The sequence below is a fragment of the Sus scrofa genome, chromosome 17, assembly GCF_000003025.6.
Source record: "Sus scrofa isolate TJ Tabasco breed Duroc chromosome 17, Sscrofa11.1, whole genome shotgun sequence".
Classification (NCBI taxonomy): domain Eukaryota; kingdom Metazoa; phylum Chordata; class Mammalia; order Artiodactyla; family Suidae; genus Sus; species Sus scrofa.
Window position 1 is genome coordinate 39,022,565 of NC_010459.5, and position 22,823 is coordinate 39,045,387.

Below are 22,823 nucleotides of genomic sequence, written 5' to 3' on the forward strand. Positions count from 1 at the left end.
GATACAACTCAGATCTGGTGTGGCTATGCCTATGACTTCGGCTGCCAGCTGCAGCTCTGATTCAACCCCTAGCCTGAGAACTTCCATATGCTGCAGATTCAGCCTTAAAAGACAAAAAAAAAAAAAAAAATTTCAAAGGATAGATGAAGCCATTAAGACAAAATATGCTTGGAGTTCCTGCCACGGTGCAGCAGAAACAAATCTGACTAGGGATCATGAGGTTTCAGGTTCAATCCCTTGCCTTGCTCAGTGGGTTAAGGATCCGGCATTGCTGTGGCTGTGGTATAGGCCAGCAGCTGTAGCTTCAATCAGACCCGTAGCCTGGGAACCTCCATATGCCACAGGTGCGCCCTAAAAATACAAAAAAAAAAAAAAAGACGCAATATGCTTTCGTTATATTTACAATCCCTAAAAATTGGAAAAATTAAACACATACAATCATAGAGAAATGAATCGTAAATTGCAATAACACAACTCCATGAAAAAGAATACAGTTATAGGAGTTCCTGTCATGGCACGGTGGAAACAGATCTGACTAGAAACCATGAGGTTGTGGGTTCGATCCCTGGCCTCACTCAGCGGGTTAAGGATCTGGCAGTGCTGTGGCTGTGGCGCAGGTTGGCAGCTACAGCTTGGATTAGACCCCTAGCCTGGGAACCTCCATATGCCATGATTGTGGCCCTAAAAAAAGGACAAAAGCAAAAAAAAAAAAAAAAAAAAAAAGAAAGAAAGAAAGAATTCAGTTACACTTAAAAACTATAGAGTTTTAGATGCAAACCATTCCATTTGGAGTAGATAAGTAAAGAGATCCTACTGTATAGCACAGGGAACTTTTTATCTGGTCACTTGTGATGGAACATGATGGAGGATAATGTGAGAAAAAGAATGTGTGTGTGTGTATATATATATATGTATGTATGTATGTATGACTCAGTCACTTTGCTATATAGCAGAAGTTGATATAACACTGTAAATCAACTATAATAGAAAAAATAAAAATCTTAAAAAAAGTTATGGTGTTTGGAGTTCCCACTGTGGCACAACAGGATCAGTAGCATCTTGGGAGTCCTGGGACACAAGTTTGATCCCTGGCATCACAAAGTAGGTTAGGGATCTTGCCATGCCTGTGGCTTGGATCTGATACCTTATCCAAGAACTCTATATGTCACAGGGTGACAAAAAAAAAAAAATGTAGTTTGAAGTGGAAAAGCATAGATATGTTATTAATGGTTACAGAAGAATAAATCTGGCAGGCTACAGTATGTGAAAATATTAAAAGCAAATTCCTATGTACATATAAGTCGTTTTCTAGAACAATATTAAACAGAATCAGTTCAGAATTAACTGCAAAGCAGGACTCAAAGTCAAAATAGGGGAGGAAGATGGAGAAGATTTACATTTTATTTTAAACCTTTCTATAGAGTTAAAAAAAAAAAAAAAACCTCAGAGTTCCTATTGTGGCTCAGCAGGTTATGCACTAAACTAGTATCTATGAGGATGCAGGTTCAATTCCTGACCTCACTCAGCAGATTAAGGATCCAGCATTGCCATGAGCTATGGTGAAGGTCACAGACGAGGCTCAGATTCCAAGTTGCTGTGGCTGTGGCATAGGCTGACAGCTGCAACTCCGATTCAACCCCTAGCCTGGGAACTTCATTATGCTGGAGGTGTGGTCCTAAAAAGCAAAAAAATAGAGTTCCCATCATGGCACAGTGGTTAATGACTCTGACTAGGAACCATGAGGTTGTGGGTTTGATTCCTGGCTTTGCTCAGTGGGTTAAAGATCTGGCGTTGCTCTGAGCTGTGGTGTAGGTTGCAGACACAGCTCAGGTCCCACATTGCTGTGGCTCTGGCATAGGCCGGTGGCTGCGGCTCCGATTAGACCCCTAGCCTGGGAATCTTCATATGCTGCGGGAGCAGGCCCAGAAAAAGGCAAAAAGACAAAATAAATAAATAAAAATAAAAAGCAAAAAAATAAAAACAAAACAAAAACGAATAAACAAAAAACAAAGACTATGTTCTTAAGGATAAGGGACATAAAAATGAAAACATTTAGGAGTTCCCGTCGTGGCGCAGTGGTTAACGAATCCAACTAGGAACCATGAGGTTGCGGGTTCGATTCCTGCCCTTGCTCAGTGGGTTAACGATCCGGCGTTGCCCTGAGCTGTGGTGTAGGTCGCAGACGCGGCTCGGATCCTGCGTTGCTGTGGCTCTGGCGTAGGCCGGTGGCTACAGCTCCGATTCAACCCCTAGCCTGGGAACCTCCATATGCCGCGGGAGCGGCCCAAGAAATAGCAACAACAAAACAAAACAAAACAAAACAAAAAAAAAATGAAAACATTTAAAGTTCCCTCTCCCAACTTCTCAGTTACCCACAGTATTGACTCCTCTAACAGAAAACAGATTATTTACTCTACCCATCCAGGAGACTAAGGGGAAAACTGCCACAACTGCTCTTAGCAATCCTTGACATCCAGGGTTGGGAATCTGTGGATACTTTCAAAGCAAACATTTTCAAATTTTTGAAAATGCATCCCATTCCAGAAATAACCATCATCTTTGGGGGGACCTCCTCCCTAACTGTCATCTCTACAGTATGAAGAAAGGATGTTTTCCTGCTGGATTGGGCAAAGTGTTGACGACTCTGGAAACCAGGCCAGTGTAGGCCTCCTACACTCAGTTCCAGGTCAGAAAAACCAATACTGGCCACACAAATTGAGAGACAATGGTGAGAAGGGGTAGAGCCAGAGTTGAACCTACAGCATCCCACAATTTATCAGAGCCTTCGTATTTACACAAGTGACCCTAGCAACCAGGCCCAGTCCAAAGTAATTATGTTCATGAAACATCGACATGACTACTCAGAGTGGAATTTTACTTTTGTTAGTACCGACGATCTATATATCCAAGGACAGAGTGACTAATCTCAAACTGAAAAATCAAGCAAATGCCTGAAGAAGTCACCATAGCAAAGAGTATTTCAAAACGGGGACATCTAATGGAACAGGAGGAACTTGCTGCAAACTGATCTCATCAAAAAGAAAGCGAAAGGTGAGAGGAAGGCAGCCCTGAAATCACAGATATAAAGGTGAAGCTGGTAACAAGTAGCAGAGAAACATGCCCAATTACAAGTGTTTTCTAGACTTCATTGTGATCAAAAGGTTGGGGAAAGTTGAGTCTCTGAAGTAGCTATAGTCCAAAACACCAACTGGTTAGTGGTCCAAGAGCTAGCTCCTTTCCTATCCAACTACCTCACTGAAATCAACAGAAGCAAAGAATTAAGATAGAGTAGACTGCAAAGGGTTGAAGGAAGTAACAAGTCCGAAAGAGTGTATGTCTGTCTCTCCTCCCAATAGGGTTAAAGTGGGTGGCTGGGAAATATATATATGAGCCTAAACAATGTCAGGACACCATCTCGAGGTAAGGAACGCCCAGATATGCCCTCAGATTCCCTTCTCTTACCTTAATTGCTATGTTGTTGGATTCAGTAGCACCGCTAGTGAAGATGATCTCACGAGGATCGGCCCCAATCAGAGATGCTACTTGCTACAAGCCAAGACAAGAAAGAGAAATAAGTTCCCTAGGCAGGAATGCAGCTGCAGACACAACTAAGAGAGAACTCTGGAGCAAGAGGAGCTCCGCTGCATTCCATCAACTGCTCAGAAGCAGCTCTGTACCCACTAGGGTCAGACAAGGGGCTAGATTCAGCTACATCCCAAATTCCAGATACTTTTCCAGCCCAATACAAAATAACAATAACTTTGGTGATTTGGAAAAAGCACTTATTGAGCCCTTAGTATGTATGGCCATTGTGTTAGTAAAACACATATCGCCAGAACTGTCTGATTGTCTGATTGAATCTACCAAATAACCCAAAGGAATAGGAAGTTTACAATCTCCATTTTCTCTCTTCCTTTCTTTCTTTCCTTCCTCCTTCCTTCTTCTTTTTTTTTTTTCCCCACACCCAGACTAGGATCAAACTCATGCCACGGCTGTCATACCCAGACTAGGATCAAATTCATGCCACGGCTGTCACCTGAGTCACTGCAGTAATAGTGCTGGATCCTTAACACATTGAGCCACAAGAGAACTCCTACAATTTCCTTTTTTAATGTAGGAAATTGAAGGTTCAAAAAATTAGACAACATGCCAAAAGTCATTTATCTAGGAAATGTGGGATCTAATCAAATGTCTTCAGAGGGATTCCAAAGGCCTGCTATTTGAATCTCTTCCTGAGAGGGGCCCCAAACCATTTCCACCTTCATTCACAGCTATCAAGAAAGAAATGCCTCCCACAAGCAACTGAACCTCTGACATTAAAACTTCTGATATCAAAAGCTCCTTGAGTCTTCTGTACTAACCTGGCGAGCATGTTCCATGGCTGCCTCACTTTCCCAGCCATACGCATGTGTCCGGGAGTGTGGGTTCCCATAGTAGTTGACTAGGTAAGGAAGCATGGCATCAAGCACCCGAGGGTCCTGAGCACAACAGAAGAGATCAAGATCAGTCTCCTTGAACCCATAGTTAACTCAGGCCTCCCTCCATACCCTAAAACATGCCCAACCTGTCTCAACACACTTCCGACCCTTCAGAACCTGCCCCGATTGGGCCTCAAACATTCTTCCATCCTCTCAGGTACTAACCAAGTGCTGGTTTAAAATACTCCTTGACAAAACCCATCTTTTTTTTTTTTTTTTTTTTGCTTTATTTAGGGACGCACCTTTGGCATATGGAAGTTTCCAGGCTAGGGGTCAAATTGGAGCTGCAGCTGCCAGCCTATGCCAGAGCCACAGCAACACCAGATCCTTAACCCAATAAGCAAATCTAGAGATTGAACCCACATCTTCATGGATACTAGTTGAGTTTGTTACCACTAAGCCACAATGGGAACTCCCCAAACCAATCTAAGATTATTCCACCATCTCCTCAGATAATCTACAAACATTGCCTTGTCCTGACAGCCATGCCTGCAAGTGTTTCCACTCCTGCCAAGCAATGTGATCTACAAGGAACCAGGACATGTCAGAGTCCCTGTGTTGATGGAAACTTGCATTAATATTTAAGCGTTTATAATGTGCCACAATTTATTCTAAGAGCTGCTTTATGTCTTTTAACCTGTTCAAGGAGTTCACATCATGGCTCAGCCATAATGACCTGACCAGCATCCATGAAGATGCAGGTTTGATCCCTGGCCTCGCTCAGTGGGTTAAGGATCTGGTGTTGCGATGAGCTGTGGTGCAGGTCACAGACATAGCTTGGATCCCACATTGCTGCGGCTGTGGCATAGGCAGGCAACTGTAGCTCCAATTGGACCCCTAGCCTGGGAATCTCCGTATGCTGCAGGTGCCGCCTAAAAAGACAAAAGACAAAAGACAAAAGACAAAAAAAAAAAAAAAAAAAAAAAATTTTAAATAACCTATTCCATACTTGCACAAATCCACAGTAAGTGGATTAGTGCAGCTAATTCCAGATCCTATGCTTTAAACTACTACGAGTGCCTCCACTGAAGTGATTTGACCAAGGTCAACAGCTTGTAAGTAGCAAAGCCATTTCTAGTGGATTACAACTCAAGCTTCCTCACTCCTGGTTCATTGCATTTCCCAACATACACTTCTCAATGGCTCTCACTTCTACAGAGATTCAGCCATTTCTGTGCACTGCCACTTCTATGGTATAATTCCTATAAACAGTCCTGGGGAAAGCTGTCCCTCCATCCTTACCAGAGGAGTTGTAGCTTGCACATCCATATACAGAGGCCGCAGCACTGGCTCTGCCTCCGGAGCAGTGACTGCATCCGAGGGAACAGCAGACTGGGGAGCATGGTCTACAACTGACAAAAAAATGGAAGGGAGTGGCCAAGTGAGAGAGAATGCAACTTTGTACATAGAACATCCAAGAGAGCAGAAGGTAAAAGCTGGATCAAGGTGTGTTAAGTTGAAAGGATACTGAGGTCGAATCTCAACGTAAAAGGAAACAAAACATCAGAAAACTTGAGCAGAGCTTAAAAAGAGGTGAGGGAGAGAGAAAGAGTTCAGGGAGGGGGATGTTGAGACATTAAAATTGCATTGTTGGGAGTGGTGAGACCTGTGAAAGAGCAAAGCCATTGAGAATGAATGTGGAGACCATAGGTCAGGGTTTTTCTTCAAAGGTTAGGAGCTGGACGACCAGCATCTCTAAAATTTGGGCAGGAGAGGTCCTAAGGCCAAGCTTCAAGGGCTCTGAGGGCCTGCGGGGCCGGATCTGAAGTGCGGGAGGGGGAGGGGGCGCGCAGCGAACTCAACCGTTCAGAGGGCCGGCCTGAGAAAGTTTGAGGGGTGCACCTAAGAGGAAGAGTCAGAGGGGCCGGGTAGCTGGCGGAAGAGGGACGCTCCTGAATATTCAGTTGCGCCATATCACACAAGGGAAAGATCGGCGTCGCCAGAGAAGTGTCAGCGAGCGGGCCAGGGAGCGTACCGCGCAGGCGCAGCCCCCGAGTGGGCGACTTGGCCCTCGGCCTGGCAGCGGCGAGCACGGCTGCGGCCACCCGCCTCGAAGCGGTTCGCAGTAGCATGATCCTGGCGGCAGAAGCCCCCGCCCGAAGCGGCCGCGGTCCTCGGCTACCGAATCCCGGAAGTACAACTCCGCGCTCCGGAAGCGATTCTCGGAGCTGTGCTATACGCTCCGCCTCGCGTTCGGTGTGAGACGTAGAACTCAGCGACTGAGGCCACGAGCGAGGTGAGGTGGGGGTGCCGCGGCGCGGGGACTCAAACGCTAAGAGGGCAATGGAGTCGGGCTACACCCTTATTTCCCCTTACAGATTTCCCCGAGCCCTTGGGCCCACTCTTCACCCTAGCTCCTCCCGCCCCCGCTCTGGTCTCTGGCTGGCGGCTAGGCCCGTACTTCCCTAACCTTCCAACCCCGCAGATGCCTGTGGCCGTGGGGCCTTACGGACAGTCCCAGCCAAGCTGCTTTGACCGCGTGAAGATGGGCTTTGTGATGGGTTGCGCCGTGGGCATGGCGGCAGGGGCGCTCTTCGGCACCTTTTCCTGTCTCAGGTGAGGGGGGCGGGCGGTGATCTCTGGGCGGGACTACCAGACTTTCTCGGTCCACACCACTCACCACTCGACCTGCAGCCAGGATAAGAGCCTACTTACTCCAATTCCCTCTGGCCTTTAACGAGCCAGATTTTCTAAACACCTTCAGTCTGGGAGGACAGGTTGGAAGCCTAAATGGTTGAATATGAGCTCTGACTTTAAAACGCTCTCTGGCCCTTACTCATTCTGTAACCTTAGGGAAATTGGAGCTTGCGTTTCATGTGTAAAGTGAGGTCTGTAACTGCTACCTCATAGTTTAAAGGATCAAATCAGAGCACACACAGAATGTGGCATATGTCATGTGCTCAATAAATTGTATTCCTATTGTGTTAAATATTATATTTATTTCCAATTGCACATAGCAAACTTGCTGATTAATTTCACCTTTCTGGGAGTAGAATGTAGAATGTCATTTTCACACCTAAGAGAGACTGTATGGATCTTAATAAATTAAAAATTACTATTTAGTTCCTGTTGTGGCTCAGTGGAAATGAATCCGACTAGGAACCATGAGTTTGCGGGTTCAATCCCTGGCCTCGCTCAGTGGGTTAAGGACCTGTTGTTGCTGTGGCTGTGGTGTAGGCCAGCAGCTGTAGCTCCAACTGGACCCCTAGCCTGGGAACCTACATATGCTGGGGGTGCGGCCCTAAAAAGTAAAAAAAAAAAAAAAAAAGAAAAAAAAAAACCATTTATCGAGCACTTAGTGCCCATCTCTGTGCTGAATGCTGTTAACAACCCTGTTATGATCCCTATTTTACACTTGACACAGCCTGTGAATTGCTAATCTAGTTCTGGAATCCATGTATGACTCCCCAATCACTGTTTTAATGTCGTCTAAAAGACAGATGTTAACCAGATCATATATACTCGGGAGGTAAAAGCAGCACAAAAATACAGTTTCCCTTTCCATGTTCTTTACACTGTTTCTGCTGCCTCCCACAATCTGAAGACAGTTGAATCCGCCTAGAGAACCTGATGATCCTTTACCCACCTCATGTGAAATGTCCTGAATGGCCTGATTATAATTAAATTGAAAAGGGGCAGTTAATTTCCCCATTCCCTCTTGTATTTTTGTTCCCAATTGGCCCCATCTTGATTTCCTCCTCTCAGGATCGGAATGCGGGGTCGGGAGCTGATGGGCGGCATCGGGAAAACCATGATGCAGAGTGGCGGCACCTTTGGCACATTCATGGCCATCGGGATGGGCATCCGATGCTAACCAGGGCAGTGGTTGCCCACTACATCCAGCCTCTCCAATCAGTCCCAGCCCATGTACTATAATAAAACAAACCTTTGAATATTGAGTTTCTTTTGGAAGCATTTTTCTTCTCATATGCAGCCTATTACAGTTAAGAGAGATGCACTAATGAGGTTTGGTGTCTTGTTTCACTAACCTGAAACATTTTTTGGACTTTCCATAGGTTACAGTAAACCTTATTATTGGACTCTTTAATAAAGTTAGTGCTATCAGACTGTCTTTCACCTTTAAAATAGTGGCAGGTCTAGATCTTCTCAAGGTCATACTGAAAGGTTAACTTTTATTTTCAAAAAATTGTCCTTCATATGATTTGACCAGAAAAAAAAAAAAAAAAATTCCGACTTTTGTAGCCTCAAAAGGAATACATCCCCATGATTTTCAAAAGCTGACACTGACACCTCCACCCCATTTTACTAACTGGCTTATGGTAGTTTCCTAGTAATGAGAAGCACCCCTCACCTGTAGAGGCAAAATAATTCCTTGACATTCTTCTAAGCGGAGCTGCCCTCCCAAGTATCTGTCACTAACGTCGTGGTGCAGTGGTTAACGAACCACGAGGTGGAGGGTTCGATCCTTGGCCTTGCTAAGTGCGTCGAGGATCTGGTGTTGGTGTAGGCTGCAGACACAGCTCAGATCCTTGCTGTGGCTCTGGCGTAGGCCAGTGGCTACAGCTCCAATTAGACCCCTAGCCTGGGAACTGCCATATGCCACGGGAAGCAGCCCAAGAAAAGGCCAAAAAAAAAAAGGAAAAAGAAAATGGTAATAAATGTTACACAGAAAAATAACCTAACTGGAATATTTGAGGGCACACAGACACTCAGAATCCAACTGCAATCAAGGACAAACCAAAATAGCAATGGAAGAATACAAATTTCACAACCAAGTGGTTGTTATCCCAGGAACTAGTATTACTTAAATGACCTGAGAATAGCCATTTAAATTGTTTGGCCACACTTGCAGCATATGTAAATTCCCCAGCAAGGGATCAAACCCGTTCTACCAGTGACAATGCCCGATCCTTCCAGTGACAATGCCAGATCCTTAATCCACTGAGCCATCAGGGTATTCCAAGTTATTCTTTATTATTAAATGCCTAACAAACTTGCTTTGGGCATCATTTACAACCCAAACTTCTTTCTCAGGTGGTGGACAAACTTGTCACCTCTTAACAGTATTAAATGCCTAAGGGCACGTTTGCTGTCCCAATTCCCTAGAAAGGAATGACGAAAACAAACCTGATAGTACTTGATTCAAGAATAAAATTTTTAATTATTTAGATACTTGGAGACTTTGGAAAGAAAAAGTTGACATATATATATCCCCCTGTGACCATGAACACTTACTGCTACCTAGTGTTCAAAAATAGTTAACTTGACTCTTGAAACTTAAGTTAAATAACTGAACCAAATAAGGGAATTACAAAAGTCCCACAACAAAGTTGGTAGATAGTTGTAATGCCTTCAAATTCAAACTAAGTATCTTGATATAAACCTGTAATACTTGTGCTTCAACCCTAACAGTACAGTAAAAACAAATAGGCAGGTGAGGAAATCGGTAATGGGAAGGAGCAATTAGGAGCAACCTAGCCTACTCAAAAAGGTTCAACCTACACATACAAACTCGAAGCAGAGTTCAGAACACAAAGTGTTTGGAAAGCTTGCTGCCCATGTAAAGTAAAAGCTTGACAAATGCAATTCAATTTGGGAAACCAGTTTTAACTTACAAGCTTCCATTCAATTCTTTAAATAGCAAAGCAATTTTTCCCCCATAAAGATGCTCAAGACAACAAAGGGGAGAGGCCTGGGCAAATCTGTATGGTTTTCTTTCTGAAAAATTCTTCAGCTTTCTTTCATACAATACCCCAAATACGAAGTATAGTAGAACTAAGGTGGACTAAGGAATGTACAGGGGCAACTTAAGGTCAACAGTTTCACTAAGAATTTTCCCAAAGAGGAAAAAGAAACTCTAAAAAGTCAAAGAAACTAATATTCTACCTTCAAGTTTCTATGACTTTAAAACATTTCAAAAATGAAGATTTCTTGTGGCCTTTTTACGAGAATTTTATTTGAGTGGTTCTTACAAAGATTGTTGCAATATGAAAGTCATTTGTTTGATAGAAATATCAAGCTGTCTTGTCAAACACACTGAAGTAACCCAAAAATATATTTCAGAGCTCACAGAGCTTAAAAAGAGCAAAGATTATATGCAACCAGACAAAACCTATTTCTGCATTTCCTATCTCTTGCTCAGACTGCTTTGCTTACCAGACTGTCACTAAACATCTTGAGGAAATGCAGGGATCATTTTGTTTGGAATCTTAGACACACTACAACACATAATATTTACAAAGAAACTTTTACAGATACATTAATTGAAAAAGATACCATCCAGAAATGTAATTTGAAATTCCTTTCCTTGCCAATTGGTCAGAATGCAGGATGAGATGTTAATCAAACAGCCCTTTTAGCTGCCTTAAAATTCCACAAACTGTATTCCAGAAACCTGTTAAACCATTAACCAAATATCAACATTAGTGAAATGTAACTGCTGTGTAAAAAGTTAGGCTTCTGAAACATTAAAAACATCATTGCATCCCTGTCTGCCTTTTTATGTTAAGCACATTTGTCCCCTAGAACTATTCCTATATATCCTTAATGTAATTTTCTACATGTACAATTAAAAGGCAGAACAAGAGAACAGCTTTGTATACAGTGGGATTTGCTATTTAGGGAGAATGAGCACACTGCATTCCTGTTAACATTTTTATTTTTTCAGGTAACAGGAATTGTATACAAATGACAGTAGACCCTTGCCTCTTTATTTTTATCTAAATAAAAGATAACTCAGGATGAATTCTCAAGAAAGAAAAAAAGCTATGTACATAAGGGACTATATTTTCCTTCATCGTCTACTTGGAACCAGTAGTTGTGTTGCTGTCATAGAATCAGGAAAGAGGTTGTGATAAGTTGGAAGAGGTACATATGCTGCTGTAATCATTTTACCTGTTGAAAGAAACAGATATGAGGGTTTAGCATCTTCACTTAGATGACACCATTAATAATAATCATTCAGAAAAAAAGTCAAACTCACCAGCAAACCACCTGCCATGCAGTGCATTGACAGCAGCAATGGCTGCAGCAATTGATGGGCACTTCACATACACATTGCCCTAAAATAAAACAAAAAAGGTTAAAAGTGGTGTGGTATACAACATAGTTTCCAATAGGTTTATTCATGTTACCTGCAGAAAAATGAAATGCTCTATAATGACGTGTTTCACTAGCTACTATATATACCTAGAATCTTACTGAAAATAGTTTATCCTCCCTCTTCTCCCCAAAACTGGCCTTGTTACTATCTTCTGGTTTGAAAGATGCTAAACAATGAAATCAAGGTGCCAGAACGTCATAGCAAGCTTTGAACACTAACCAGCACCTCTGCTAAATGATGACCTGATCTACTTCAACTATTTGAAAGCATCTCTATTTTGGAGGGGGTGTACTTATTTAGTCAGTATGGTAAAACTTCTTTTAGGAAACTACAAAAATTCCCTCTAAGGAAACTATGCCCCAAGAATGTGAAAATAAAGAGATCAGAGAGTAACAATTTCTATTAAGAATACCTGAGCTGAATTTTTATCGACATAAATATGAATAACTCCTCCATGCTTATTACATTCTTCAATCACATCATCTTTGATCTCTGTATCCCATCCAACTTCTTCTTCTCTGCAACAAAGTATTAAGTCTATTAGACCCTACTCAAACTTATATAATATAAAAAAAGACACTTTCACCAAGCTTATCACCATTTCATAGGACTAGAAAAAAGTATACTGGTGATAGAAACTCATACGGATACGGGAATTCCTGTTGTAGCTCAGTGGTAACGAACCCGACTAGTATCCATCAGGATGCAAGTTTGATCTCTGGCCTAGCTCAGTGTGTTAAGGGATTGCTGTCGCTGTGAGCTGTGGTATATACAGGTTGCAGACCTGGCTTGGATCTGGCATTGCTGTGACAGAGGCTGGAAGCTACAGCTCTGATTTGATCCCTGGCCTAGTAACTTCATTATGCCACAGGTGCGGCCCTAAAAACAAGGAAACAAACAAACGGATGCAAGCTTCACATAAAACTGCTAGATATAAATGCAAAACAAAATCTGCCAAGCTTACAACTGACTTTCAATCTTGCAATTATTTCTAATTTGCATAAAAATAATTATACTAAAAGAATCAAAATTGTTGCAGTTGAAACATCCTAAATGTTAGCTTACACATTATAAAGATTAAAACTTTCACAGCATACCCTTCTGAACTTGACCAAAGTAAAATACTTACGTTTGAGGGTTAAACATGTTAGAGAGTTGGAAACACTGTGTTGCAAGAGGTTGAACAGAGGCAGCTGCAGCTAATGCTGAAGCTAAAAGAAAAAAAAAAAAAGAAAGAAATCAGTTTCATGGAAAATGCATCAGAATATCCCTCTAAATAAAACAAAGCCAAATATAACCACTGAACCCAAAGTGGGAAATTAGGGTATTCAATCACTTCACTAATTCTCTGTAGCTGATAATACTATCAATGTACCAAACCCAGTTTTATTTTGTCCATGCCCAAGGTACATGAAGTTCCCCAGGGCCAGGGAACAAACCCCAGCAGTAGCTACCACCTATGCCACAGCTGCAGCAACGCCAGATCCTTAACCCACTGTGACAAGCTGGGACATAAACCAGCATAGCCAGAGACAAGCCTGAGCATTAACCCACTGCACCACAGCAGGAACTCAAGAGTTTTATATTATTATTTTGGCTGTGGTGTGAGTCTTAATGTGGGATCTGGGATTGAACCCAGGTAGCAGTGGAGAAAGCAAAAAATCCTAACCACTAAAATAAGGGAACTCAAGGGAGTTTCATTTTTTAAGGGAAATTAAACCTTAAGTTAGCGAAAATCCATTCAATTAGACAAATTATCAATACAAAATCAGGGGAATAAAAAGATTTCGTAGGACTGCTGGGAGTTTATACCCCAAGAAGGGGATGATGAAAATACAATCTTTAAAATTCCAGCTAAATCAGAGTATGTCTGTATGTGTGTGTGTGTGTGTGTGTATATATATATATATATACATATATATATATATACACATACACACCTTGTTGAATTTCTTAGGTTTCTGCCCATGAATATATAGTTACATATTTTCTTTCAAAAAGACGAAGTTTTTGAAAAGAATATACATGACATCATCCAAGTATTTAAGATTTAATGTCCTATGACTACAAACCTATTGTAAAATCAAACTAAAACTTTAAAAATGATTAGGTCCCGTTTTAGCAAGAGAAACATTAAAATGAGTAACATGTATCCATAAATTAATTATGCATCCATAAATTTAAAAATTATGAAAACTACTAGAAATTAACACTAAGGAGCAAATTCAAACCCATTGGTTTTAAATGAGAACATTTTTCAAGGTAGATGCTCCACTGCCTTTACATGATATAGGAAACATTACCACCAGTAGCAGTTATAGAACTCACCGTAATCATAATATTTGACCAAATTTCATTCCAATACATAACAAATATAAATAAAGCTACGGATAAAACAGTGCATTAGAAATGAGGGTAACTGCAATGAACAATAACTTGAGGAAACATCAGAAATATTACACTGAACAAAATTTAGGGCTGTGTATGAAATACATTATAAAAAATCATTTCTGATAGGACCGCAAATATTTTTTTTTTTTTGGCTGAACCTGTGTCATGCGGAAGTTTTGGGTCCAGGAATTGAACCCCGCCACACCAGCCACTGAGCCACAGCAATGACAATGACAGATCCTTAACCCTCTGAGCCACCAGGGAAGCCCCTACAAGCGCTTTTTGCTTCCTTAGTTTACTTCAATAAACAAATTTTTTTTTGTTTTTGTTTTTTTTTTGTCTGTCTTTTCTAGGGCTGCACTCACGGCATGTGGAGGTTCCCAGGCTAGGGGTCTAATCGGAGCTGTAGCCACCGGCCTAAGCTAGAGCCACAGCACGCCAGATCCGAGCAATGTCTGCAACCTACACCACAGCTCACGGCAATGCCGGATCCTTAATCCATTGAGCGAGGCCAGGGATCGAACCCGAAACCTCATGGTTCCTAGTCGGATTAGTTAACCACTGAGCCATAACAGGAACTCCCAACAAGTTGTTCGTCTTTCAGAAAATGCTCAATAAAATAAAAATGCTAAAATAACATGGCAAATTCTATTCGAAAAAAAGATGCAAGAGTGCTAGTGTTACAATGAAGACAAACGAAGCCCACTATATATACCTTATCATAAACAAATGGAAGTAACCTTGGAAAAAATACTAGAAGGTCATTATATGCTATGAATACTCAAAAATATTATTAAAGGTATGATTGAAATATCCCAGCTCAACCTAGATAAATGCAGAAAACAATGAATTTAACATAGAAATACAGCTAAGAGAAAAATCCACCAATTCTACTTTTAAAATCTGTTAGAAAAAAAAAGATTGAGTACAGTTGTACATTTGCTGGAAGAAGTAGTATACATACATTTAATTCCTGACTATCACGGAACAAGGAGATCAAGGACAGACCTTTATCTTACAGAATAATTTCCCCAAACAACTTATATACTGTAAGACCCTATTATACTTATTATACTAAGTATACTATACTATACTAAGTCTTACAAAACTGTAAGACCAAACCACCTCAATTAAAATGCTCTATTAAATGACGGATTTACTAGGTAATTGGAAAAAATAGCCTATTTTAGAAACTATTTCTATCTCTGACATCTGCATGCAATTTAGTTCTGGATAATATCACTCACTGTTTGGTACTTCTTACACAAATCACTGGTATTAGAGTCAGTATTGTATTAACTGGGCAGACTCCATGTTTTGAAAGATTTGTCTAAAAAATGACAAATTTCATTTTTTTGCCATTTACATGAGTTATTATAATCAGAACAGAAACATACAAAGGTAAAAATAATTATAAGCAAACTAAAACAAAAAGAGGCATGGATATTTACTATCTTTACATCTGTGTAATTGTAATGACTTGGATTAGGCCTTCTAAATGTGAGTCACCAGACAGCTGTAGTAATGACACCATATGTCATTCTTACAAAATTAGGCCTAAAATACAAACTACAATAATAACTATATATACAACTGTCTTGCTACATTTACATCCACATCAAAAACAAATAAAAAACTCAACTCACCTTCAGTCTGTTGGGAAAGTCTTGTTTGCAAATCTATAACAAAAGAGAATTCTACAGCTCAGTGCAGGAACAATGAAGAGCCTCAACTAACAGGGTAAATGTCAGGAAAGTATTAATAAAAGAGGACTATGGTAGCAGGGTTTATCATAAGGTACTTATAGTAAAACCTGGCAGCCAAACCTCCTTCCCCATTCCTCATTGACAAGGCTTTGGGGGCCTTTTTCTTCCTCTGATCCTAAGAAACTTACTTACGCCTCTCTCTTCCTATTCCTACTACTATTCCACATCTCAAATGCATTAGTCTATACTACTCTCCACATGGGAATAATGGGAAATGGGGAAAGGGAAGCACACCGGTCAGAAAATGCATGAAAACCCTGATCTTGAGAATTCAATTCCAAGTACTTGGGATATTTGACTGTTCTATCAGTGTCAGTAAGCATTTTTAAAAGATTTACAGTAAAACAGTAAATACTGCAATAGTACAGGTGAAACACCTATTAAACACTTTTAATAACCTACGAATTAAGTAGCAGGAATATCATCACTGAAAAAGACACCATTCTAAGCGCACATGAATTTTCTTTTTAAGTAAGAGCTCTTTTAAGTTTTGGAATGTCAAATCTAGCCCAGAAGTTAGCAGTTTTATTAAGTCTGTTTCCAGGCCTAGTCTGGATATTTAATTAGGAGCAAAATCTAATCAGATTTACAATAATTTATCAAATACAAGAATAATCTAAGTATCCAGTCTGTATTAAAAATAAAAATGCTAATTTTTACCAAGGTTTTTTTTTTTTTTTTGGTCTTTTTGCTATTTCTTGGGCCGCTCCTGCAGCATATGGAGGTTCCCAGGCTAGGGGTCGAATCGGAGCCGTAGCCACCGGCCTATGCCAGAGCCACAGCAACGCGGGATCCGAGCCACGTCTGCGACCTACACCACAGCTCACGGCAACGCCAGATCCTTAACCCACTGAGCAAGGGCAGGGATTGAACCCGCAACCTCATGGTTCCTAGTCGGATTCGTTAACCACTGCGCCACGACGGGAACTCCCCAAGGTATTTTTTTTGGCTGCTGAGGCACACAGATTTTCCAGGCCAGGGATCAGATCTAAGACACAGTTGCAACTTATGCCACAGTTTGGCAATGCAGGATCCAAAAACCCACTGCGTGGGCCGTGGACTGAACCTGCACCTTGGCATTTCAAGGACACTCAATCTCCCCACTCCACAACAGCAACTACTGTCTCATATAATTGTCAACATTCTACATTAGAGGCAAATTACAAGAAAACTGCCAGCAAGTAAGTGAAAACAGCAACAACTCTTGAGTGCCATAATATCTTGAAGTTTATTTGCTACATTTACTTTACCCTTTCATTAGTAGGTAGGCACTTGACTTGCTTCCACATCTTGGTGATTGTAATACCACAGTCATGTGGGGTTCTAAGTATCTCTTCAATTCTTATTCTCAATTCTTTTGGGTATAATATATATACCCAGAAAACAACTGATGAATCATATGATAATCCTGCTTTTATTTATTTATTTTGTATTTTTAGTGCCCCACCTGCCACATGCAGAGGTTCCCAGACTAGAGGTTGCACAGGAGCTGTAGCCACTGGCCTATGCCACAGTCACAGCCACGCCAGATAAGAGCCGAATGTGCAACCTACACCACAGCTCATGGCAACGCCGGATCCTCAACCCACAGATGAGGACGGATCAAACCTGCATCCTCATGAATACTCCTAGTCAGGATTATTACCACTGAGCCACAATGGGAACTCTCTGAAGTTTAAGTTATAATAATATGACAGAGAAATTGTTTCGATTCAGTAATCTAATTTTCAATAACATGTGATTCAGCTGCAGTCCGTTATTACAATTCAGGTTTTCTTTTGAGTACAGAAAATGATCATAAAACATGGGCAAAGTTGCAAAGGGATCTGCATCCCAAGTTACATGGGGATGTAAGAATACCTGAGTTCTAGGTGCTCAAAATTGGCATCTCAGGGAGTTGCAGAAATGTAACTGGTGTATACTGAAGGAACTTGAAGACATGACCATAAAACACTGTCAATAAACTTTAAATTATTACACAATTTGTCTTTTCCTAAAATGGGAAAGAATGTATAGATATCAGAAATCCATGCCATATTAATGTATAAAAATCCCTATCAAAATTTCAAAAATGATTATTCAGGTCATTTGTGCCAAGCGAGGAAACAAAGCATGGGTTTCATTAAGTTTAGTACTAACTTATCTTTAAAAAGACCTGTTAAGCTTCCTGAGTAAAGACATGGATATTGAGATGGAGCACTCTTGATATCAAAAAAAAGCTTTAAAGGGCTTAGGGGACAATGGCCTCAAATATATCAACACTGAAGGATTTATTTCAACAAGGAATGTATGAACTTTCAACGACTCTCTGAAGAAAAATACCCAGTTATGTAAATTTTTACCTAAAAACTGAGTGTTGATTATTAATGCAGTTGTAACAGCAATTTAAGGGAAGTTTTAAGAAAACAATCAAATGTTTTTTTCCCCTTTTATGGCTGTCCCCACAGCATATGGAAGTTCCCAGTCTAGGGATCAATTCAGAGCCATAGCGGAGACCCTCGCCACATCTGCAGTAACACCTGATCCTCTACTCACTACAGGAATTGAACTGGCACCTCTACAGCAACAACCTGGATCATTAACCTACTGCGCCACAATAGGAACTCCAGAATCGAATTTTAAAATCACCTTTCAAATGGCTTATTCTAAGCAGTCCATAAGTACATTTATAATTTTCATCTTTAATATAAACTACCCAGTGAGTATGCCCAGAGAATTGTCATCATTCACTTTATCACAGGAGAAAATAATAGGTGAGGGAAAAAATACTATCTAATAATGAAAATCTTCAATTAGGCATATATATACTGTTTACAACAAATCAATACATTTGATACGGCACCCAAAATATAACATAAGATTGTTAAGAAATGAATCATGTCCTTGCATTAAATCCCTCAAGGTACACACTAACCTCAAATGAAATACCTAAAATACGTAAACAATCAAGCATTTCTCTAAACTACTCAAAGAATGACCTGAACAATGGGAAATAATACAAGGGTACAGTTTTCAGGTAAAATAATTAACTTTCAAACTACAGACTAGGATATAGTTCTGGAAGTGATGGGTTTAATATCTTCTTTAGTATCTTCAATTACTGCAAGTGGCATCTATGAGTATGTGATCATTGTGAAGAAATTAAATGTCTAATACTTGTTCAAAAAGTCAAAATAAACAAAACAATAATTTAAAGGAAACATTCGTCAAATGACTCAAATAAAAAAATGCATTAATGCTTGTTTTTTTTTTTGTTTTGTTTTTTTTTAATTTTTACGCCAGCATGTGAGGCATATGGAAGTTCCCAGGCTAGGGGTCAAATCACAGCTGTAGTTGCCGGCCCTACGACACAGCCATGGCAATACAGGATCCGAGCTATATCTGCGACTAAGCCATAGCTTGAGGCCAACGCCGGATCCTTAACCCACTTAGCAAGGCCAAGGATCAAACTCACATCCTGACACTATATTGGGTTCTTAACCTGCTGAGCCACAATAGGAACTCCTATCAGTAATTCCTATTTCAATATAAATCATAGTTTGACAAAAAACACAAGACCCTAACGGCAGGTTTTCTAAAGCACTCACAAACTCCAGATATTCACTAAATGAGGAAGATGGTAACACCCACCTCTCTAATAAATGGCAAAGAATAACATACAAGCAAAAACAATCCTCTACTTTAATGCTTTTTAATTATCAAAGAACCAACTCATAATAGAAAATAGCCATACTTTCATCGGTTAGTATTTCCTGTCATCAAAGTCTGAAATACAAGAAGTGGTTCTCATTAGATACTCTAAAAGCAAATCTTCAACATTTCAAAATTCAACACTATCCTAGTTCATAGGTTTGTAAAAGCAAATTTCAGGCCATTGAGCCACAACCAAGATTAGAACATGTGTTTCATAAACTGAACCACTAAGTGTAACTATCTGTCATTTTCTCTTTTCCTGACCTCTCTGGAAAATTGATTCCCTAACTAAAAATCTCAAAATACAATTGCCCTTTGAACAACTTGGGAGTTAGGGAATCCAACCACCTGGGCAGTTGGAAAGCTGTATGTAACTTAGTCAGCCTTCTATATCCTTGGTCATTCAGAATTCACTGATTTAACCAACCACGGATCACATGGTGCTGTAGTATTTATCATTTTATTTATTTATTTATTTAGTCTCTTTGCCTTTTCTAGGGCCGCTCCTGAGGCATATGGAAGTTCCCAGGCTAGGGTTCTAATCGGAGGCCACTGGCCTACACCAGAGCCACAGCAACTCGGGATCCGAGCCACACCTGCAATCTACATCACAGCTCACGGCAATACTGGATCCTTAAGCCACTGAGCAAGGCCAGGGATTGAACCTGCAACCTCATGGTTCCTAGTCAGATTTGTTAACCACTGAGCCATGATGGGAACTCCTGTAGTATTTATCATTAAAAAACAACAACACCCATATGCAAGTGAATTGTTGCAATTCAAACATGCATTAAGAGTCAACTGTATTATGTACTAGTTTAGAAAGCAACTTTTTTCTGTACTCTTAATATTGTTATTATTTTAAATAAAGCTTAATTTAAAGGCCTCTGGTAGCTTTCTAAACTCAAACATTAAGAAAAAATTTTTCCTCTCAAACAATATCAACTTTGGGGTCTTCAGTGAAAGTGATATATTTTAAAAGATGTAACAACTTACAGCAATTTCAATTAAACAGTATACAGGGTTCAAAAATACCCTGAAAGATTATTAATCATTAAATAACTATTTTCTATTTCAACTTCCTTATGTGAACTCTTTAAATTATAGGCTAAAAGTACTTGATGAATTGAATTCTCAGTAAGTCCTTTTAAATTCAAAAATTTGGCAAATTTTCGAATTAGGTGAAAAAACAATGATTTCCAATAGAAAAGATTCAATTCCTACCTGCCACAGCACCAAATGCCAAAGAACCACTCATTTGCAAAGCCTGCTGTGCTGCTGGTGGGATCTGCAAACCTGTACCTGTAAAAGAATATTAGATTTTCAAGTCCTGCTTTATTAAGAGTGGGAAAATTCTTGATTTCCGGGTGCTGAATACCAAAATCATGTCAATAAAACATGTGGTCTCTCAGTAGCTGGTAGCTGGAACAGGGAGATGTTTCCAGGACCCTCTCAAAGTCTAAGGTCCCTTACATAAAATAGCATGATACATACAGTCTGTCCTTTGTATTCATGGATGCAGGACCTACATATATAAGAGGGCCAACTGTACAATCAGGATATAGTATAAGCTCTGCAACTTAATTTATTCTGAAGTATGTGAACATAATTATTAAAGAAAGCAAAAGAATTCTAAAACATGTGAGGTGGTACTCAAAAAGCAGCACCAGAAGGTAAGATTCCTTTAGAACGTTAAGGCACGGAATTTCACCTATAAAACTACAAGTGCTGCTCAAAGATAATAAAGTCAATCCCAAAATAAGAAAAAACCTTTCCCATTGACTTATCTGCATGGTCACCTTTCTCACTAACATATCCACAACTATCATTCACAACACTAGAATAAACTTACCTTCTGCCAGTCTTGCCATTAATTGGAGACGACCAGTTGTTCCCAAGTCAATTCCAGTCCTTTCCAGTTCGTCACTGTCCAAAAATGAGCTAGCACTGGAAGCATCAGTACGTTCAGTAACATGACCAACTTTCATTGGCCTTCCTGCGAGCTCAAATCCATTAAGTTGTTCCAAAGCTTTCTTGGCACATTCTGAATCAGAAAACTATATAATTGACAATGGAATAAAAGTCAAGTAATTAGTTCACTTATACATGCAACGTAAAAAAGTGCATACTTATTAAATCTAGTATATTCAATAATTAAATCTGGAAAGATAATGTAAAAATTTCAAGGAACAAGTAATATAATCTGAATTATCAGGCCACCAAAACTTAGAAAGATTTGTTAATGTGGTTGTTTAAATGGCAAAATATTATCAGGTTAATGAGACTTGTCTTTAGGAATACAAAAATTTAGTAATAAAGTGTGAAAAGTGATTTTTCAAACATCAAAATCCCCTTTAATATGCTAGGATGAAGTAAAATGCTTTTTTCTCTCATAAAAGTGAATATTCACAAAAAAAAGTTCACTCAGGTTTTTTTTTTTTTTTTTTTTTTTTTTGTCTTTTTTTGCTATTTCTTGGGCCGCTCCTGCGGCATATGGAGGTTCCCAGGCTAGGGGTCGAATCAGAGCTGTAGCCACCGGCCTACACCAGAGCCATAGCAACGCGGGATCCGAGCTGCGTCTGCAACCTACACCACAGCTCACGGCAACGCCGGATCGTTAACCCACTGAGCAAGGGCAGGGACCGAACCTGCAACCTCATGGTTCCTAGTCGTCGTTAACCACTGTGCCACGACGGGAACTCCCTCACTCAGGTTTTTAATGCAGCGTGGATCTGATATTGTTGTGGCTGTGGCATAGACCATCAGCTACAGCTCCAATTTGACCCCTAGCCTGGGAACCTCCATGTGCTGTGGGTGTGGCCCTAAAAAGAAAAAGAAAAAAAATCTTGGCTGTATCCACAGCATTCAAAATTACTGAGCTAAGGAGTTCCCATCGTGGCTTAGTGGTTCACAAACCCGACTAGTACCCGAGGATGCAGGTTCAATCCCTGGCTTCTCTCAGTGGATTAAGGATATGGAGTTGTCATGAGCTGTGGTGTAGTTCACAGACATGGCTCATGTTGGGGTTGCTGTGGTATAGGTCAGCAGCTACAGCTCTGATTCAACCTCTAGCCTGGGAATTAACAAATGCTGCAGGTGTAGCCCTAAAAAAACAAACAAACAAAACAATCAAAAGATGTTACTGAGCCAAGGATCAAACCCCTGATGCAGCAGTGATAATGCTGCAGGATCCTTAACCCACTGGATCTTATAGGGAACTCTTAAAATAGTCTTAATTTCAGGATACAGACACAATAAAACTTTAAATTCACATGGTCTGGTTTTAATTTAATGGTAGAACAAGATATAATGTCACTAATTCCACGAGTTATCTTTCACTAGAATGTACAATTGCTTAAAAATTGAACAATTTTTCCATTATTTAGGCAGTAACAACTACAGAAGGTTATATGCACAAGACCCTGTAAACTT

The 22,823-nt window shown here is 40.2% G+C and overlaps 3 protein-coding genes across 24 annotated transcripts in view; 1 reads left to right on the plus strand and 2 right to left on the minus strand.

The window, feature by feature from the left end:
- Positions 1-6,615, minus strand: part of NFS1 (NFS1, cysteine desulfurase) — a 28,521-nt gene extending 21,906 nt beyond the window's left edge. The window contains exons 1-4 of one of the 2 annotated variants that reach the window (XM_005672887.2): positions 6,454-6,615; positions 5,721-5,830; positions 4,362-4,478; positions 3,463-3,546 (exon numbers count right to left, since the gene is read on the minus strand). In XM_005672887.2, coding sequence (XP_005672944.1) covers positions 3,463-3,546; positions 4,362-4,478; positions 5,721-5,830; positions 6,454-6,550 — 408 coding nt within the window. In that variant the 5' untranslated portion in view covers positions 6,551-6,615. 2 annotated transcript variants of the gene reach the window in all.
- ROMO1 (reactive oxygen species modulator 1) lies at positions 6,657-8,377 on the plus strand. Its single transcript, NM_001097462.2, has 3 exons — positions 6,657-6,714; positions 6,904-7,034; positions 8,184-8,377. Exons 2-3 carry the CDS (start codon positions 6,904-6,906, stop codon positions 8,290-8,292), a joined length of 240 nt encoding a protein of 79 aa, NP_001090931.2. The 5' UTR covers positions 6,657-6,714; the 3' UTR covers positions 8,293-8,377.
- Positions 9,577-22,823, minus strand: part of RBM39 (RNA binding motif protein 39) — a 32,663-nt gene continuing 19,416 nt past the window's right edge. For 9 of the 21 annotated variants that reach the window (XM_003359964.4, XM_021078279.1, XM_021078281.1 and 6 more), the window contains 7 exons: positions 21,244-21,448; positions 20,616-20,693; positions 15,579-15,629; positions 12,671-12,752; positions 11,954-12,059; positions 11,422-11,500; positions 9,577-11,333 (listed from right to left, as the gene is read on the minus strand). In XM_003359964.4, coding sequence (XP_003360012.1) covers positions 11,233-11,333; positions 11,422-11,500; positions 11,954-12,059; positions 12,671-12,752; positions 15,579-15,629; positions 20,616-20,693; positions 21,244-21,448 — 702 coding nt within the window. In that variant the 3' untranslated portion in view covers positions 9,577-11,232. The remainder of the gene's footprint in view (positions 11,334-11,421; positions 11,501-11,953; positions 12,060-12,670; positions 12,753-15,578; positions 15,630-20,615; positions 20,694-21,243; positions 21,449-22,823) is intronic. The other 12 variants (XM_021078275.1, XM_021078269.1, XM_021078270.1 and 9 more) reach the window with 3 other exon arrangements.

Coding starts and splice junctions, on each gene's coding strand:
- ROMO1 (NM_001097462.2), top strand. CDS start 6,904: ATGCCTGTGGCCGTGGGGCCTTACGGACAGTCCCAGCCAAGCTGCTTT. Junction 7,035..8,183: donor GGCACCTTTTCCTGTCTCAG/GTGAGGGGGGCG, acceptor TCCTCCTCTCAG/GATCGGAATGCGGGGTCGGG.